This window comes from Austrofundulus limnaeus, unplaced genomic scaffold (assembly GCF_001266775.1).
Source record: "Austrofundulus limnaeus strain Quisiro unplaced genomic scaffold, Austrofundulus_limnaeus-1.0 Scaffold2, whole genome shotgun sequence".
Lineage (NCBI taxonomy): Eukaryota > Metazoa > Chordata > Actinopteri > Cyprinodontiformes > Rivulidae > Austrofundulus > Austrofundulus limnaeus.
In genome coordinates, this window is record NW_013952404.1 from 5,664,727 (window position 1) to 5,677,113 (window position 12,387).

Sequence of the window (12,387 nt, forward strand, 5' to 3'; positions counted from 1 at the left end):
TGGTAATATTTGGGGTCACAAGTTTTTGCAATGAATATTTTGTGGGTCAGAAGATAAAAAGTTGGGGAACCACTGCATTAAACTAATACCAATCTTCTTCTACAACTTTGGACATATGAGACTCAAAAACCCATGTTGATTTGTACAACACTTTGTCAATGATTAATTCAAATRCAACTTTTGCAATTTGTGCCATTGACTGGAAAAATATGAATGATTAAAAATAAATAATACCTTTGATAGTACAATGAGTCATTTTTGAGATATTTTAAAAAGWAGTTTCTAATACAAAACCAAGATTTTTGACTGGCAGTGTCCTCTGTGTGTTTCATTATTAGGGCTACAGTAGTCTGAGATTCCGTCCAATCAGACATCTGAGTTCACCGGTTGAGGATCTGGAGATGTGTAAAGTGGTGGGAGTGAGCGATAAGGTAGAAGCATTTCTCTGCAAATTCTGCACATTTGCAGYGCATGTTTGCTGATAAAACATTTTAGTCAATGATCCACTGGGCTCTAACCATGAAAGTTCTTCACAACGAATTATTCTTGTAATAATTGACCTGCTTTACTGTMGTAACATGAGCGTGTTCTTATATTTTTAACTCCAAAGGTCCTAATTGTCCAAAGCATGGTAAACAAGGAGACATTTGTTGTRAAGGTAAGAGTTTAGGATAAATGAAAATGTACACGTAATCACTTAAGCATACTGTATATGTGATGGTTGGTGGGTTGATTTKTGTAAACAAACCAGGTCATGTACCCTGTGGTGAGCTAATCGAAGTCAACAGTCTTCATAATTTCTCAYTGAGTATCAGTAAGCATCAATCAATCAAGCATCCCTTTCAGATGATGCAAGTTTACCTCTTATTCCAACTCATGGCTGGCCTGTGGCATAGGCAGTATAGGCAAATGCTTAGGGCGCTGTCCATGTAGTGAGCACTACAACTGGGTAATGAAAAAATAGTTTTATTACTTTTTTAACAGAGTACAGTATAGTTGATTTAGTCTGCAGAATAATCACTGGTTATTCGGATTTATGAAGGTAACTTGTTCTGTGGGTGTCTCAGCTGCTTTGATAATAGGAGGTTATATAGTCCAGAGGATATTTCATGCTAAAAGTATCATATGATGCAGTCAAGACTAACTACTGGGGCTCAGTGTGAATTTAGAAAACAAATTAAAGATAGTGGAAGATTAATTTTGACCTCAGATAAACTTTAGATGAAAGTCTGGTTTTCATTGTTCTACCTTAATAAAATACTGATTTTATGTTGTTTTATTGATCCAAAGAAATTAGTCAAATGCTTCTCAGGTGGCTGGAAAATGCATTGTTTTGAGTAGATCTTTTGCAAAGATTTTCCCCTAGAACTGCTTCACTCCACAGCTGTTCAAACATATTTACCAAAAATAAGTGCTGGGTTTTTTTAAGCATTGCAATTCTTTCCCCCATTTTCTATAATTAAAGAAAGTATAATTTTTTTTGTAAATGCTTTTTTTCCCCAGAGCCTGGTCAAATCAAGCTGGGAAAGCAGAGATCAGACAACTGTYATTCCCCAAGGAGTGCCATGCATGGTTAAGCTTCTAAGATATTATGTCAGTGAGGATGCTGTGTACCTCCATCTGGAACACGTGAAGGGTGAGATGTTTACATCTGTTCACACTGTTGACACATGTGTGATTTGTTTTTAAAGCTGATAAAAACTATTCTATCAATCTTTCACCCAGGTGGGAGGCTCTTCTCCAAGTTGCATAAACTGAAAAATGAGAAAGCCAAAGAACACCCGGATTGCTTCACTTCTAGCCAACACAGCARCAAGATGAAGACCAGCCACACCTCACCCACAATCAACACAGACTACCAGCACAGCAGCAGGAGCACAGCGGTGATYCCACACAAACTGACTGATGAGAGCCCAGATACCGACTTTCCAACCTCATGGGATGAGACTCAGCAGCGCCTGGAAAGCTGCGGGACTCACTCCTACATAGAGGAGACGGGTTGTTTGCGGAACACGCGCTCCGCGGCGGCATTTTACACCAAGCTGGATCAGTTAACCCTGCTCTCCGGCCTTACTCGGACACAGGTTACCACCCACATCCACCCACCAGCACCCAGTTTGTGTTTGCACTCCAGCGAAACTCAGGACAGGCCCGCTCTTCCTCTGCCTTGCACACGTGTCAGTCAAACGCTTGACGTTGTGTCAGAGCTCCACAAAAAAACGGCAGGGATGGGGCTGATAGAGTGCAGTTCAGACTTTGAAGCAGCTTGGAAAGCGGCAGATCCATCCCACGACTGTGAGAGGATAAACCCCTATGCAGTGACTGACAGTCATTTACCAAGAACACTCGGAGAAACTGCACCTCAGACAAATCAGACCTCATTCAAAAAAACTGGCTCACCTAAAAGTCAAAGTAAGGTTTTAAGTTCTTCTCCTGCCATTTTGCATCTTCCTCTCCATTGCCAAACCCAAATCCATGGCAGGGCATCGTGGGATACGAATGGCCCTCATCAGGGATCTTTTATAAATGGTAACTCTGCAGAAGTAAACACAGACTTGAAGCTAGGCGGCAGCAGCCCTACTGTTGAGGAAAAAAATGGAATGATAGTCATCAGGAGCACAGACAGAGCAGTGTTTTCTGACCACATGGATACAAAAATCGCTTCTCTGACATCTGCTGCTTCCATTCACCAAAACAGCGCAGAAAAACAGGGGACGTTTTCAGGGGTAACAGGCTTCAGCGGAGAAAAAGAAGATGCAGAAACAGCTTGTGAGGTTATGAACTCTAGAGAAAAGAAGCCAGCCCCAAAAGCCGCATCATATGTAAGTTGGTTTTCCTCTGGAGCCCCTGAAGCCTCAACTCAAACGAGTAAAAAGGAGGTGGAGGGTTTCCATAAACCACAAGGAGCAGAGAGGCAGGAAGAAGACCAGATCATTGAGGTCGATGGCTGGTGTCATCTGCCTCGGTTCCCTGCCCAGGCCCCAAAACCTGCAAATAAGGCCGTGCAGGCCTGCTGGGGACTTCCAGAAGCAGAGGTGCGTGTGTGGGGGGCACAGATTCTGTTGGCCCTGGAGAGTCTGCATCAAGAAGGCATCCTGTGTCGGGATCTCAACCCGAGGAACATTCTGCTCACTAGCAACGGTGAGAGCCATGATTAATAAGAAAACTAAAATATCTGGAAGCCTAACTTAAAAAAAAATGTTTTCACAGGAAAGGTGTGTTTGACCTTTTTCAGCCAATGGAGTGAGGTTCAGTCAGAGATCAGCTCCAAAGCCATGGAACAGATGTACTGTGCTCCAGGTAAAGTGCCACTCTTTAGCATCATCTGCCATCTAGTGGCCTTATTCAGTCAGTCCAAATACATCCCACATCCAAGAACATCTAGAGATGTTCATGGACAAATGAACAGAAACATAACCAGAGGTGTATTTTACATTTACTTTGTTACAGTACTTCAGTTCTTTTTTTTAAGGATCTGCAATTTTACCAAGAATTTTTAAAAATCATAACTTATTTTTATTTCATTACATTCAAAACATAAAAATGATACTAGGGTCCTAACGTCCGTTGAGCTGATAGTCCTCTTTTGCATGTGAACAAACCCTTTTGATTGCCATTGTTAACTTGTTTGTCCACCATGTTTACCTGCAACTCTCAGACTGAAGAAGTCTCTTGGAGAAGAGACAAAACAATTTTTCAACAAAGAAGAACCCATCCAGAGGACCTACTCAACTTTTTTTAAAGATTCTTTTACTTCTTTACTTTTAAATTTAACTCATTTTAACACGCTACAAATTTAAATATGACTAGAACTCATGAAATGGGTTTTTATGCACTCTAAGATATGTTGAGTTTAATTAACCAAATTATATSAACTGGTCTGTGATTGACTTGCGACCTGTTTAGGGTGTACCCTGCCCCTCGCACAGTGATTGCTGGATATGGGCACCAGTGACCCCAGTGACCCTGGAAGGAAGAAGCAGGTATAGATGATGGATGGATGTCAACTGGTAACACTAAACCAAGTTGCGTAAATCTACAGCAATTAATTCATTTAGGTTTAGTGAAACCAGTTGRCATAACTTAGTTAATTAAACTCAACTCTTCATTTCTTAAAGTGYAGGTAAAAATACTTTTACTTTTGTATTTACTTTCCCAATTATTGAGMAGTTTTGTGACTTTTACTTAAGTACTTTTCTTATCAATGACATTCATTTTTACCAGTCATTTTCAATTCAGGTACTTTTACATTCACTTAGTTTTTTTTTTTTTTATTCCACTACTTTATAGACCTCTGATCATAGCTAAACTCAACTCATTGTGTGTTGACAGAAATTGGGGGAGTCTCCAGGATTACAGAAGCCTGTGACTGGTGGAGTCTTGGGGCTCTGCTGTTCGAACTCTTAACAGGAATGGTGGGRTGAAAGCAGGAGAAACATATTCAGAATATTCAATTTGGTGTCATTAATACAAACCATTTTCAATTGAAACATCTTTTTTTTTGTTCTACCAGCCACTGTGGCAGCTCCATCCAGCAGGGATCCACTCCCACACCCAGCTGGTGATCCCGGACCACCTGAGTGCTGCAGCTGCATCTCTGCTCACAGAGGTCAGAAAAGGATGGAGTGTGTTTTCAGCTCAGCAGATCTTGTTCAGTCAAACCGACCCTGATGCTTGAATTCTGCCGCCTTCTGCTCCACAGCTGCTTCAGTTTGATGCCGGTTATCGTTTGGGTTCTGGAGGCGGAGGAGTGAGCGACATCAAGTGTCACCCCTTCTTCAGCAGCATCTCCTGGAAAGCTCTGTCCTGCTAGCAGAAGTGGTTGGAGCACATCTCTCCTGGATGTAGCACTGATTTCAGCTGCATTTTGTGCTTCCCAAAGAAAAGGTTTTTACAGCAACTGAATAAAGTTGTGAAACATGCTCCATCCATAACATGAAACTGATTTCTTTTTAACTTTTATGATTCTTACTGGAACTGGTGTTTAAAAGTTTTGATAGTTAAGTTTTACATGAACTTTGTATCACCACGCATGTCTAGAAATCCCATTGAATTATGTATGATAAATGGAAAGGAGTATTGTTTTTATGAAAAGTAACATTCTGAAATACCGCCCATTTTGAGTTTATAGATTATATCCAGCTCCATTTACACTACAAAATCATCTATGGACAAAACATTGCAATGTTATATTAAATTGAAGTTGGGTATATGTTTCCAGTTTTAGTTACAACTTGAGCTACAATTTGTTTGATCAGCGTTGCCTATTTTGCCCTTTTTACTCCCAGAACACAAACGTTTGGTTTAGCAGTTCTCAACCCACAAACCACAATTTATTCTGAAAACATTTCAGTGTTGAAATCTAAGTTTATCATCAAGTTTCTAATTGGCAAGATCTATGATTTAGTTTGACCCTGAAACCAATAAAGGTACAAAAAACACCCAAACAAAAACTGCCGTTGGATAATGAAGTTTTTATTGTTTAAAACTTTCCATATTTCCTTAAATACTCTATCTCACACAGCAAAAAGTACATTTTTTCCTGAACGTTGTGGACTAAATGGCATAAAATCATTGAGAATTTCTTCACTTTGGAGACTTTAAAACATAGTGTTTGCAGGTTTTTTTTTTTAGCCCAATGTCTTCTTGTTCTTCTCTCAACCAAAATAAAAGTTGAAGTTGTGAAGCTGAAAATGTACTGCCTGTCATCTCATGATAAGTGATTGTTTTTGTATATATTTCATGTAGAAAATGACATACGGCAATTTAAAGATTCGTTTTTTTGATCTAGAAACCAGCACCAGAAACCCCAGAGCCTAATTTCCTCATGAATAGCACCAAACCTTTAATCCCTGCCAGTCTTACAAATGTCCATTGCACAACCCAACTTCTCGCCAGAAAATCATTTTTTTTCTTCTGCTTCTAGTTAACCAATACAACAAAACATTAACTGTAGTTATAGTAATGTTCATCAAGTGCGTACAGCCTTTGTTGGTGTGGGAGGTGGTTTGGTTGGGCTTGGGGTTGACGAGGAACAGTTCACATGTCGAGGAGCAGCACCCTGGGGTCCTCCACCACTGACTTGATCTTGCGCAGGAAAGTGACGGCCTCTCTTCCATCGATCAGACGATGATCGTAGGTCAGAGCAACATACATCATGGGACGGATCTCCACCTAGTTGAAAGAAGATAAACAGAATTAACAAACCGTTCATAAMCAAAACTGGAAAGCAAAATAGTTAACCCGTTAACAGACTTTGTTCCACCAGTGGGCAAAAACGATACGGTTTCTCACTTTAAACATTTCCAGACGCTACCGGGGGCTTTTATTTTGAAAACTAGGTTGTCAAACGACTTCCTCAGATGTTCTTATCTTTAGTTTGACACCCTTACCTAAAATGTTGAAATGCTTATAGGGACTTAAAAGCAGCATACTAACTAGATATAGGATGGTGAGTTTGGTGGCAATCAGACTTTAAATCTTTAAAACAAAGTCAAAAGTTGTTGTAATTTTGCGCTGTAGGAAAAAAAGAAAGTTTAGGCAGAAATKGGTGTTGCCTATACCATGTGACTCAGTGGTGTCCAGGGATTACGTGGCTATAAGCCAAAAGATTTTGTGACTTATGTTTAAGCCAGAGGAACAAATGCAAATACCTTGATTATGGCGCCCCCTATAGGTTGACATGTCTGATACTGTATATATTTTCTCTTTTCTTCTATCCTGTTAAAATCTTCTTTGGAGCCCCTGCAGTTTGGGCTGCAGTATGAGTTATACCGACAGAATAATAATAATAATAATTTACAATTTCATTTCTAACTATAGGTTTTCATAAACTTTAGTCTGTTGGGCAGGTGGGTTCATAAAATGTTTGTGTCAACAATATTTCTGCCCTGTCTCTCTCTGAATGAATGAATAGGCTACTTTGATAAAATTTGATTACGTAACATAACAATTTTATATAGAAATTTTGCAAATATGTTGATAATTTCTTTCTGAATGAGTTTCCTGTCAAAAATATTCTGCAAGTACATAGATTGCATTGTCCATCTGAAGAGTCTCTGACTGAATATAGTGTTGATTTCTCAGTATTTTCAAGCAGATAGTTTGTACATAGTCGTTCACTAAGTTGGAGAAATATTATTTTTTTCCTACAATTGGGGCTCCCAGATCACGTTAAGGCTCTGATGCTGCTGCCAACAAATATATAAGATGAGTAGCAGTACACATTTTATGTTTGACCAAGGTTTTATTATGGTTTTTATTCATTCCTAAATTGAGAACAAAGGCAGCCCAATGGTTTCACAATTTGATAGTTCAGTTTGCAGCATTTTTATTCTTATTTGCTTTCACTGTCATCTTTGCTTTTCAGTGGATTTCAGTCCATCTCCTTTGAAGCTCCACAGACAAGCATCACATGTTAGAGAGCAGTTTGAGCTTCAGTCCCTCCTCATGGCTCCGCCCTGGCTGTGGAGCGTCGACGCTCCTGCCTCCCAGCAGAGACCTGACAGTCTGCGCAGGCCGGCAGCTCGGAAACACGACCAGCGCAACAGGTAAGGTCCCATCACTCACTCCGGGTCTGTGGGGAACCAGAGGAGCCCAGGAGCTGTCTGCTGCTCACTTTATATCCGAACTCAGCGTCAGTTTGGTTTTATTCTAAGAAAAAAAGATTTCAACTTGTTACTGTTTGACAATTAGCTGTATAACTTTTTGGTTGGACTAATGTGACATTAATTATTATTTTTAGTGAACGTTTCTGGATTTTTATTATTCAATTTGTCAAAAAAAAAACATAAAATGTGGATTGTATTATTTAGGAGGATTTATTTTATACAGTTGACATACAGACTAAATAGAAACNGGGGCAACTGTTAAGCGGTTAAGATATTACTTTTTAGGTTCCAATATGACAAAAAAAGGTTTATATGTCTAATGTAATCAATAAGCTCGAGTGGTATGACTATATTTTGATATACGGCGGTATGAAAATATGGTGACCGTATAAGTCATGTGAGGTGATAAGCCAAATTTCCACAAGGCTGCTATATTTTGACAGTTGTTTAACTTGTACATCACTTAAAAAGAATTACTAATACCACATCAATACTTTTCAAACACATTTCAGTAATAGTTTAAGAGGGTACAAACCTTGCCACCGACTGCAACAGGTCTGTCAAAGATGCCATGCATGCCTAAAATAGCGGACTGTGGTGGGTTGATTATAGGTGTGCCGAACAAGGACCCAAACACACCGCCGTTGCTGATTGTGAACGTGCCTCCATCCATGTCCTCAACAGCCAGCTCATTCTTACGGGCCTATGAGCACAGTTAGTTTTTTTATTTTACACCACATATTAACATGAAGAGAAAACAAAATTGAAATGTCTCTGGTGTGCAATGAAAAGTTACCTTTTCTCCCAACAAATTGATAGCCTTCTCAATGTCAGCAAAGTTCATTCCCTCCACACTGCGTATTACAGGAACCACCAAACCCTTAAATAAAAAAATACAAAACATGAGACTTTTCTAGTATTCATTTTAAATGGCTTTAAAATACTTTTTTATTTTTTTTATTTTTACCTTTGGAGTAGCCACAGCCACACTGATGTCAACATAGTCCCTGTACACAATTTCTTTGGTTGTGTCATCAATCACTACAAAACACAGAGAACATGAATATTGTAATAATCAATGTTGGATTTTTTTAAACCATGAGAAAAAATTCTATGAAGATAAAGTTGTCTTGTGAACCACTTTCTGTCTCGTGCAGTTAGAAAGTTGTAGGAAATAAACCCACAGACCATTATAAATCTTTAAAATGCGTCAACACAGACCCCACCTGCTTCATTTTGGTTTACCTAAATGGGTCAAAGTAGTCTAAAGGAAGTAAATAAGTTAGACATGGTTTTTGAGGTTAGGCAATAAAACAGTTCTGAAGCTTGAATCTTTTTCTTCACCGCACACACTTGGCATGCTTGACAGCAAACGTGCAAAGGCACAGTACATCTCAAACCAGAGCTAAGGTTTTCTCAGGCTTGAAAGGTTTGATTCTTTACCAGCATTGACTGCAGGTTGGTCAGTCAGTGCCTGAGCAGCAGCCTTGACAAACGCAGACATGAAGCCCAGCTTGATGTTGTGTTTTTTCAGAAACGCATCTTTGTACGCCTTCCTCATCTCTGTGATGTTGCTGCACGAAGAAAAAGAAACGTTTAGATCAACTAACGAGGTGACAATGAGACAAGCATCTTTCACTCTAAACAGCAACAAATTCAAGTCTAAATTGTCCCTAGGTGTGATTGATTGTCTCGTTCGTCTCTATGTGGCTCTGTGATGGACCTGTATGAAAGCCAGTGTGCCCCGTGTCTCTACAGTGAGCACCAGCGACCCCTGCAATCTGGACAGGAAGAAGCGAGCAGATAATGGAGAGATGAATAGAAACGTATCCAGGCAACACAACTAAAATAAACAAGTGTTTTAAAAAGTTGCAAAAATACTGGAAGATACAATATATCTGATAGTGAGGAATAAAGCTATTAAAATTGGGCTGCTAATTGTTTCAGTATTGCTCATTTTTCCTCTTGTATCTCTTGTTTTAATTGTTTGTTTTCCTGTCTCTAACCCTGTTGAAGTTCTAGGGTTTCTCCGCTAACGTAATTAGCCCCTCCCAAGACACAGACTCTCCGAGAAAGGAGAGAAGAAGCGATAAAAATCTTCACTTTCTAGGGCCTGTAAATCTTATTGGGCTGTCATAAAAGCCCATATCGGTTGAGGCAGCTCTTCCACTCAGAGCGCAGGTCTCTGTGGGCCTCCGCAGATGCTCCAGCCTCCTGTTCGGACGAGTTCCTTCGGCTCCAGATGAGCCCTAGACTGGCAAGTCTTCCTCCAGACCATCAATGTCAATCCAATTAGGATGCACAGAAAACCCTGAATAGCCGAAAGCCGACACCACACATTTGCGGGGAAAAGAAATCCTCAAAGTGTCCTCTTCAGCACAGGGGGCAAGTGCAGACAATAACATTTCCTTGTAAATTAATAAAAACCTGTTTTAACATTTTTTATCTTCGTTTATTATTCAATTATGACCAAATATTTACATTCCAGTGTTTAAGAGGATATAAGGTTTCAAAAAGCTTTTCCTATTGAGCAGATTCCAATCTATAACCATTTGTGGAAGTGTTGCTTTGCCTTTTATCTGTGGTATATGTCATACTTATACTGGAAGCCTTTATACGCAAACGCAGAAAAAAATCAACAAGAAATTGTGAGTTTTCTCTTCAGTATGCTCTGTTTATGTATTAATAAAAATGAACACACAACACACATACATGTAATCTAAAATAAAATTGAGGGCTWAATAATCTAGGTCAACTTTTTGGAAATTTCCTACCTCATATCGACCTCATTAAAAGTAGTGAGCATKGCGCAGGTGTTTTGGGCTTCTTTCAGTCTCTGGGCAATTCTTAGTCTCATGCGGTTCATCTTAACCTAAAAATATACGTTGTTAGCATCAGTAAATATTTACCTATTTCACAACTTTTCTTTACAGCGTAAATTAAAACATCACGTAAGATGAAATATTCTGATGTAAGTTTTGCTTCTCACCCTGCTCTCTGTCCTTGCTGCTTTAGCAACTCCTTCTGCGTGGGCAGTTGGCACAGCTGGAGCAGCAGTGGGCTTGATGGCTGAAACTTTGAGAAAGATGGAGATTTAATAAATAAATGAATGAATGAATGAATGAATGAAACGTAACACTCCGTAAATGCATTGACATTAAGCGGGGCAGCTAAAAAATAGGGTGTACAAAATCCCAAACAATGATTAGTTGCATAAGTTAGAGGTCAAGAACGCAGATGTGAAATAAATCGGTTCTCACATGACGCAGGCCCGTCTGTCGGATCAGAACTAACCTGGTTTGGTGTCCATAGCATGTGCTGGCACAGGTGGCACAGGGGGCATGGTGGTGGGAATGGGGCCCACGGCTGAAGGGGGAGGGGGAGCTTGAGCAGCAGAAGGTGGTGGAGGGGCTGTAGCAGCTGGGGCCTCTGCTTTTGGAGCTTCTGCAGTTTTGGGAGCACCGGCTGAAGATGCAAACATCATCAGTTCAGACAACATGGGTTTGAAACTTGGTGTGTTTTTAGTACAAACTCAGCGCAGACATACCTCCCTTTTTAAGTTTGAAAAGTGGTGTTCCTCCTTCAACCTTCCCCCCATCTGGAACCAAAAGCTCCTCAATCACTCCGGCAGCAGGAGAGGGAACTTGTACTGATGTCTAAAAGCATTGAAAATGTATCGAATTTATATTTACATGAAAAAAAAAAAGGCTAACACAAATATATAAGCCTAGCATTTCTTGGAGGAATGTAAAGTGCATGTCGGGGTTTTAAACTAAAATAATCTTACGCTGAGAAAGGATGAAGTTCTAATATTTGTTTAAATTCGTAAATGACGTTACGTGCAATAAAACAATTTATTTAACATTAATTTAGCTTTACCTTGTCCGTTTCAATTTCACACACCACCTCATCCTCAGAAACGGTGTCTCCAACAGCTGTAGAGAAACAAAACTTATTTTAACAACTGGCTGCATTTCATGATAAGCCCCTGATGTAGTCTTTTCAGCTGGGAACATTACCTTTCTCCCACCTCACATCCCCCTCTGTGACAGACTCTGCAAATGCAGGAGTCTTGACAGTGATAACTTCATCTCCTGAAGAACATAAATAAATGATTAAATAAATAAATAAACAAACAAACATATATACCTAATTTCCCTTTGGGATCAATAAAGTATCTTTGAATTAGAATTTTTTAATTGAATACATTTTCACACATCAGTAAACGTTCTTCATAATCAACCAGGCATGAAAATAAATGACAGGCTACATACTGTAGGCTACAGATGTCCTGAAGTACTGAATTTGGAAGCCACTGGATCGGGGGCTGTATTTTCTAAAAGCAAAAAAATAAAAATAAAAATAAAAAATAAAGCAATATTTACCATATAAATAAAATAAACATTTCTTTTATCTTTGATTCAGTAAAGAAGAATTTAAGCTATTTCTGCAGGATAGATTGATAAAATCAAAACAAAAATAGGTCTATGACTATTAGCCAACTCCATCATGACAAATTTGTGATGTAAAATATTTCATCCACTTTTTTCTGTTATCTCTGTGTGAATGTCGATACTTACACACTGTTGTTTAAAGTAATGGGATGGATAGCCGATAGAACTGGTAAAATAAAAAAAAGGAAACATATAAATATGTTTTTTTAGACAATAAGGTGAGACTGTGCTTGAACAGTAAGAAAACATACCTGAAGTGGACCGCCGGGCTAACACATTATTCCCCTGTGTAAAGACGCAATCCAGTAAATGATATATATATA

The 12,387-nt window shown here is 39.2% G+C and overlaps 3 protein-coding genes across 3 annotated transcripts in view; 2 read left to right on the forward strand and 1 right to left on the reverse strand.

The window, feature by feature from the left end:
• Positions 1 to 338: 338 nt before the first annotated feature.
• Positions 339 to 4,927, forward strand: rps6kl1 (ribosomal protein S6 kinase-like 1; the record flags this gene model as incomplete). Its single annotated transcript, XM_014009367.1, is given in 9 exon segments — positions 339 to 431; positions 611 to 658; positions 1,291 to 1,312; positions 1,430 to 1,636; positions 1,726 to 3,141; positions 3,211 to 3,300; positions 4,333 to 4,415; positions 4,514 to 4,609; positions 4,703 to 4,927. Coding segments are annotated over 9 exon segments (2,166 nt in total), but the record flags the coding sequence as incomplete, so codon positions are not given.
• Positions 4,928 to 5,454: 527 nt separating this feature from the next.
• dlst (dihydrolipoamide S-succinyltransferase) overlaps positions 5,455 to 12,387 on the reverse strand; it is a 7,897-nt gene continuing 964 nt past the window's right edge. The window contains exons 2-15 of the mRNA XM_014012498.1: positions 12,316 to 12,349; positions 12,191 to 12,230; positions 11,885 to 11,946; positions 11,630 to 11,704; positions 11,490 to 11,545; positions 11,158 to 11,266; positions 10,905 to 11,075; positions 10,600 to 10,685; positions 10,385 to 10,482; positions 9,054 to 9,184; positions 8,578 to 8,651; positions 8,407 to 8,490; positions 8,146 to 8,313; positions 5,455 to 6,174 (exon numbers count right to left, since the gene is read on the reverse strand). Coding sequence (XP_013867952.1) covers positions 6,040 to 6,174; positions 8,146 to 8,313; positions 8,407 to 8,490; positions 8,578 to 8,651; positions 9,054 to 9,184; positions 10,385 to 10,482; positions 10,600 to 10,685; positions 10,905 to 11,075; positions 11,158 to 11,266; positions 11,490 to 11,545; positions 11,630 to 11,704; positions 11,885 to 11,946; positions 12,191 to 12,230; positions 12,316 to 12,349 — 1,323 coding nt within the window. The 3' untranslated portion in view covers positions 5,455 to 6,039. The remainder of the gene's footprint in view (positions 6,175 to 8,145; positions 8,314 to 8,406; positions 8,491 to 8,577; positions 8,652 to 9,053; positions 9,185 to 10,384; positions 10,483 to 10,599; positions 10,686 to 10,904; positions 11,076 to 11,157; positions 11,267 to 11,489; positions 11,546 to 11,629; positions 11,705 to 11,884; positions 11,947 to 12,190; positions 12,231 to 12,315; positions 12,350 to 12,387) is intronic.
• Positions 7,525 to 12,387, forward strand: part of prox2 (prospero homeobox 2) — a 14,529-nt gene continuing 9,666 nt past the window's right edge. The window contains exon 1 of the mRNA XM_014012486.1: positions 7,525 to 7,550. The gene's annotated coding sequence lies outside the window, so the exon portion shown is untranslated. The remainder of the gene's footprint in view (positions 7,551 to 12,387) is intronic.